The following is a 7,100-nucleotide window of genomic DNA, read 5'->3' as shown; positions in this document are numbered from 1 at the left end:
GGAGGGTCACTCACTATAATCCCCGCACAGAGTGACTTTTCAGTTATGAAAAGTTTCATGATCTCATGGCCAATAACAGTCGGTCATGGATAATAATTTAATTAAGTCGTGCATGTTGGAAAGTATGAATTGAGTGACCTGCATACCATACAATCAATGGACGGAAGGGAACAATTTAAATTACCATATTTTAAGAATAATAATAAAAAATAAATAATAATAGTAGGCCTAATTATTTCAATTATTATTACGAAATAAAACATTTAACAGAAGGTGACCTGAGTCTATACATTTGAATGTAAGTTTCAAATGTTAGCGTCTCCTATCAAACGCATCTCATAATTTGGCTGTCACGTAAATAAAACCACGTGACCGAGCACCACCGCGCTTAGTGGGGAGGGGAGGAGGGGGAGAGGCGGGGGGCAGCCCTGAGCCGAGCCAGCAACGTACAGGAAACTGCGCTGGCGGATGAGAGGGAGATAGAGGGATAGAGCAAGAGAGGGAGAAGAGAGGGGTGGGGGGGGCTTTATCCTGAGAACACGGTAGTTGACACAGCATCAACACCAGTCCTCAGCGGGGCTATCAGCTGATAGCAGCCTGAGAGACGAGCGGCGTGGGACGCAGATAGCGAGGAGGACGCTCGGGTCTCCCAGCGGGTCGTCGGCGACAGAGCAGATGGGCGCGACTGTGCCCAGCTGATCGTCCACCTCGGAGAACAGTGGCGTAGGACGGTGCCCGCCCAATGCTGTCGGAATTCAGCGAACGTGACTTGGATATCGGTGAGTTTACGACATTGTAGCGTATGAGTTATCCTATCCCATAATAAGCCTGCGATATTTGTATTAAAAAAAGAAAAATCGATGTTCTGTTTTACTTTGCTGGGCCATGCTAGTATCATGTTAGTAATGGGTATCCTTGGTATAGCGGCAGTATGAAGCAGCGGTCCTTATCGTGTTGTTCCTATTATCAGTGAAGACTGTGCAATAACGCAAACAAAGTTTTCATACGCGGGCCTGTTCACATCCGCACGGCGACAGACGGGTTTGGAAGTCAACACAGCACCGCCCGACTACTCGCTATATTGTCTCGACGAGAAAGGGAACATAATCGGGTGCGCCTGGCTGTAGCCTAGTAACACTCGTGTGTGTATACACTTCATTCAGCCGGGTCGCTGTTTGCTCTGGTCCGAGGCTGAGCCGGTCGATAATAAGCCATTCATCGTTAGTAGTGGTTCGAAATGTACTTCTCAGCTGGCCTCCAACTAGGCTGCAGCATCACGTCCTCTCTCACATGCTGCCTGGGATCACCAGCAGGATATTATGACAACACAAAGCAATGGTTTGTTTTCTCATATATTTGACCTATTAATATTGCTAGGAGCTGTTCAGTTTTGAACAGCCTCTCCCCCCCCCCCCCTTTCCCTCTATTCTGCGTTTGTGAATGAGTACTCCGTCAATGTGTTGGACTGTAGTCGAGATGAAATAGCATTGCATATTGAGAGAACAGGCACAATGGAAAGCTCTTATGGTTGTGCCCACACGTTGTTCCCGACGCCTTCTTTCACACTTCTACTATATTTGCCTTTTTGTCCACAACCACTGTTCTCTATGGATGTTCACAAAGTCATCCAGTAACATAATTAAATAACTCCCAAAGGGAACTAAGTTTCCAAGTTGAAGTCATATGTCCTGACCAAAACAGATTGTTTTGGTCATGTAAGAGCTGGGTAACGACTTGACGACATGACACTTGACAGAAAGCCCCAAATACATTCTTATTTTCGTCTGCTGTCTTCCTCCGTTTTCCTTTGTTTACGAGATGGCTATAGTGCTAGCCTCAAAGGGGGGGTGTGTATTCAAATCCTGATATGGTTCATGGCCACATAGTCAAATGTTAAAATCATCTTCATGGTTGTTGCTGGCTGCTACCAGCAAACTGAGAATTGTTTTGTCCTGTTTTTTTGTTTTGTTCTTAGGTAGTTGAGCAAGATTGATTGGGCCTTCCAGTTTTTCTGACTGTTTTCTGCCTTTACACAAACATATTCCTAGTAGATTCCTCGTCTTCACATCAAGTTCACATCATAGTCAGTGCACTGTAAAATTGAACATTTATAAAACAAATGTAATGAGCAAACCATGAATCTAATTATTCCCTCGGTTTATAAGCCTATTAATGAGGGACGCACAAAAGCTTTGGGAGGTGTAAAAGAAAGTTTCCATCTGGAGCATGGAAGTTAGTAAGGCTTTATCAGACCAAATGTGACAGAATCCTTGGATGTTCAAATTCATATCCTTACTCCTCGACAGCTGAAATAACACAATGTGATCCACCACCAGAGTGTTATGCAAGTTGTAGAAAAAAAAGTAAGAAAAATATAACGATAACTCTACTGTATAAATAAATAAATATGTAGAATCATTATTGTTATATTATTTTCTAGTTATAACTGTATAATAGTACATCTCAGAGCCCCATAGAGACTTCATTAAAACAAATGTGTCATAAATCTAACCCTGAAAATAAACACAAGAAAGTACAGTCAGTTTTTTATCGTCTGCCAAAGCTCTCATATCTTCTCATATGTCTTTGTATCGTCTCTTCTTGTGTAGACCACCTTAGCTGCTGGAAATATGCTCCCTCGAAGTATGAGGACAGGTGCTTTTGATCTGCCGGGGGTAGAGTCAACTGATGTGCCTCTCATTGGCTACCGCCCCTTGTCACCTGACAACAGCACTCCTGGCAACCAATCGGGGCGAGGCAATGCAAACAATGACCTGGACAGTTCACAGGTAAGTGTCCATGTTTTACCTCTCTATTTCCTTCTTTCCCTCTTTCTATCTTTCCCTCTTTCCCTTTTGATTTCAACAGGGGGAATCTCAATGATATAGTTGGGGTTTTCTAGAGGTGAAACAATCCATGCTACAAGTTCATTTTATTCCTTATTTTACATCATTTGAAACTTATAGCCACAGCCAAACCAACCCCTATCCTCCACTCCATGGGTAACTTCAGCCTCTCAGTCACTATGTTGTGTGTGTGTGTGTGTGTGTGTGTGTGTGTGTGTGTGTGTGTGTGTGTGTGTGTGTGTGTGTGTGTGTGTGTGTGTGTGTGTGTGTGTGTGTGTGTGTGTGTGTGTGTGTGTGGCAGAGCAGAGGCAGCCCCTGTTAGCAGGGCTGTCTGTTGGGCACAGTTGTCCCTGGCCAGGGCTGCTAACGGCAGTTGCACGGCTGTTTTCCATGACGCCTCGACCACCGGCTCTTTCACGAGTCAACAACTGATGCAGTCAGCGGGGTCTTCCAGAGAGCCCTGGGGCAGAGAGAGAGAGAGAGAGAGAGAGTGGATGAGAAAGGCAGCCACTGTGTGCTGGAGAGTGAGAGGGGGCCTGCAAGGGTGCGGGATGTTAGCAAGCTAAACAGCTTTAGCTCCGGAGGGAAACTGGATAGATTAAAGCTCATTTCCAACAGCAGAAAGCTGGGAAAGAAGTGGGATTTCTTATGCTCTGAAATTCTTGAAAATGGTTATAGTTAAACATGTGGGAGAATGCTTTGGAGGAATTCAGAACATACTGGATTCAGAAGAGGATTTGTTACATGGGAGTATGATAGGTCAAATGTATAGGATTATACGACTTGGATGACTAGGTTACAGTTTATTGACCCTCTATCAGTGGTCCACTGTCTGTTGGTGAGAACTCAATTAATACACACCTCTTTATTTATGAACTGCTCATTCAGTATAGGGATTTGTTCAGTAACAGTAGATTTATTAGGACATGACTTGGTCTGTAATGTTGTTGAGATTGGGTAATTTGAGACAAACTCCCCAGTTGTAGCATAGCTTAGCCTAGTTTAGCAGAGTCGGCCGGTTCTTGGCATGGCTGAGTCGGACACAACCTTTGACCTCTTGGTTAATGTTCCATTTGTAAGGTGCTAGGTGGGAACACGCTACTCGGTGAGTTTAACCCGGTGGTTAACAAACACTGTTAACTTATTATACCTATTATCTAGTTTTCTAAAACATAACATACTAGGTTTCATTCAGATGACGAGCCATGTATACGTGTTCTATTTATCGATCTATTTATCGTGGCAACAGAAAGCAAAGGGAGAATGAGGGCGAATCCAAACTGTTGGCATAATGACTGCAAAGGACTTTGACGAAATCAGGAACTTGACAATCATAAACATTTGTTTTATGTTATCACTATGCTGCGTCACTATGACTATCACCATACTTTTATGATGAGATTTTTACTTTACATATCCGGCTGCCTTCGTTGGCCAACTCTCTTGTGCCTGCTGTGTGTACACACAGACACTCACACACACATGTTAAGCTATTTCTAGCCACCCACATCCCAATCAGGAGGGCTAAAGCGACTCACCGCTCCTCAAAGGCTCCCTTTCCAGCTTGATGTGGTCACATGACCCCAGTCTGCCGAGCCCCGTCATAAATAATGCACGGGGTGGTCGGTCGGCGGTGGACCTCCGCCGTACACCTGCTGCCTGCTCCAGTCCTCCCCTACCGTGGGGCTCAGTTCCTGGAATTTCCCCTGGGGGAGGTCTGTCAAGTGGAATCCGATACACGGCGTGTTCATTATTTAACAAGGGGACCCTGGGTTCCTGGGGGGAGGATGGGAGCCGGGTGGGTGTGTAGCCTCAAGGGGGGCCTACGGGATATCAGGCTTCCCGGGGAAGCTTCCTCTGGAGGGAGCTCTGGTATACTTTGATGAGCTGCTAAGGGGGAACCTCTGTGCCTGTCGCCTGACGCTCCGTGAGGAGGGAAGCGATGAACTCGGGTGAACCGACCGGCCCAGGAAACCTTTACATGGTAAACGTCTGGGGGTGGAGAGAGAGAGAGCGAGGGAGAGAGAGAGGGGTACAGATAAAGAGGCAGAGTGAGAGAAAGAGATGTAGAGAAAAGAAGGAAGAGAGACAGTGAGTTACAGAGAGCTAGAAAGAGAGAGGAAGCTAGTGAGACATGGAGGAAGGAGGGGGTCATTAATTTAAAAACTTTTGTGAAAATGGTGTACTCTCCCCCCTTCTGAGACGATGGGGCTCTTACACGGTTCACCACAACAACAAGTCTCACTGTTTGAGAATTTGTTGTAGAAACATAATGTGTTAACATATCAAGGCGGGGAAGAACAGTTCTTGCGTGCCCAAAAAGTGTGTTGATAATAGGAATGGGGGGGATGGGTCGGAAATACAGAAACAAAAACTGCTTCTTATGGTAACTTTTTGGGACTGTGGTATCTAATGTGGAGAAGCTGGACGGTCCCGGTGAGCGAAAGAAGGAGAGGAAAATAGCACTGGAACACGAGAGCAAGGCTTGCTTCCTGTGTTTGTTCCTCTTTTATTATGCACTTCCTGTTTAAGGGACGGGGACGGGGGGCATAACAGTGCCAAGCGAATAACCCCACCAACAAACACACACACTGCTAAATTAGGATTAATGTGCTAAAGAGAGTTTAGCGTGTACAGTGCTTGCGACACAATAGGTGCTCTGTATGTCGAAGCGCTGGTCAGCAAGGACCCAAGGTTAGCACCCTCTGCCCGTTTGAATGTAAACTTCCTGTTTGTGTGTGTGTGTGTGTGTGTGTGTGTGTGTGTGTGTGTGTGTGTGTGTGTGTGTGTGTGTGTGTGTGTGTGTGTGTGTGTGTGTGTGTGTGTGTGTGGGGGTACATGGCAAAAGGGGGCGAGTCATAATCTTATTTGGACAGTAGAGTTTCCAACTGCTAACACGTGTTACATTTGCACATTCATAAATAGTTAAAATCATACTCCCATTTCTATTTCAGTGGCAGTTTAATATAGGGTAAACTGTCACTTGGCAGACGGTCTGAGAATGAAATGACAACATGATTTCCACAATCAGTTTGATTGTTAAGGTGAATTTGAACTCATCGGAAGATTTGCCTATTTATCTGTAGATTTGGTTGAGAATTCCCAATTGATATTGATATGAAATATGTTAGATGTTTTGGTTGTATAGGGTCATGGCCATACTAATAGCACTACCATCGTCTCCCTGTTGTTCAAGCTTCCTCTAAAGCAGGAACGATAATAACTTCTCAACCCCTCACCATTGACTTGTTTGTCGATTGTTACCCAACACATCAATAAGCAAACTGGCCTCCACACACATACGCGCACGCACACACACACACGCACGCACGCGCGCGCACACGCACACACACACACGCGCACACACAACGTGTGAAACTCTCCATCGGTGTGCTAATGTGGCCTTCCTGTGCTCTGCCGTTTCAGTGCTAAGAAAATAAATATCTTCCCACCTATTGCCCTCCCAAGGTAGGAGGGCTCCCTCTGCTGGGTTCCTGCTCAGGGTTGCTTCCCTCTGGATTTGTTGCTCTTTTCACTGGGCCCTTAAGGTTTTTCAGGCCTTTAGGTTAAACTATACTTCTGCTTCAAACAGCCGCACTAGATAGACGCGAGTCTCTATGCGACGTTAGCATTCACAAAGGTGACCTCTCCTGACCTGAAGTTACATTTTGGAGCGGTGCAGGAAGTCTACGCCGACGGACCATGTAGAGACCCATGGCTTCCCACGGCGGCTGTTCAATGCAGAAATATGAATGAACCTTTAGGGGAACCTTTAACCTTCAACTGCCGAGTCCTATAATGCCCCCTGAGACTAAGTGTGATAAAGGGCTATCCAACTTAAATTGACTTTGCATGTATTGATGGGCGGTTGATCGTCCCTGGGTGCATTTGTTGATGTACTGTTGTATACCGTTGTATACCGTAACACTGTCTGCGAGCGGCCCTGAGCTCATATTGATTGGAATGCCTCTTCGATGTTGCAGCACTCTCAGACTTACGAGCACTTAGGGGGAAATAAAGTAAAATAAATAAATGCACCCCACACTTTTATTCCGGCAGCGGTCCTACGTTTGTATCCGGTCATAGTCTGCGGCACTCAAGTTCTCGCCTGCCCCGATATTGATCACCGAGCATTTTGATTCATGGCTCTCAGCCTGCTACTGGTGTGTCTGGTGGGAAGGAGGTGTCTGCTAAATGAACAAGTGTGGATAGCGGTGTGAGTGAAGGATGGGGAGAGAGAGAGGAAGAGAGCGA

The 7,100-nt window shown here is 45.7% G+C and overlaps 1 protein-coding gene across 3 annotated transcripts in view; it reads left to right on the top strand.

The window, feature by feature from the left end:
• The first annotated feature begins 534 nt into the window (after positions 1-534).
• The window catches only part of rgl2 (ral guanine nucleotide dissociation stimulator-like 2), a 26,512-nt gene continuing 19,946 nt past the window's right edge, over positions 535-7,100 (top strand). For 2 of the 3 annotated variants that reach the window (XM_056603101.1, XM_056603102.1), the window contains exons 1-2: positions 535-779; positions 2,610-2,789. In XM_056603101.1, the coding sequence (XP_056459076.1) occupies positions 2,631-2,789 (159 nt within the window). In that variant the 5' untranslated portion in view covers positions 535-779; positions 2,610-2,630. The other variant, XM_056603104.1, reaches the window with a different exon arrangement.

Source organism: Gadus chalcogrammus, chromosome 11, assembly GCF_026213295.1.
Source record: "Gadus chalcogrammus isolate NIFS_2021 chromosome 11, NIFS_Gcha_1.0, whole genome shotgun sequence".
NCBI lineage: Eukaryota > Metazoa > Chordata > Actinopteri > Gadiformes > Gadidae > Gadus > Gadus chalcogrammus.
This window is presented reverse-complemented; position numbering and strand designations above follow the sequence as displayed.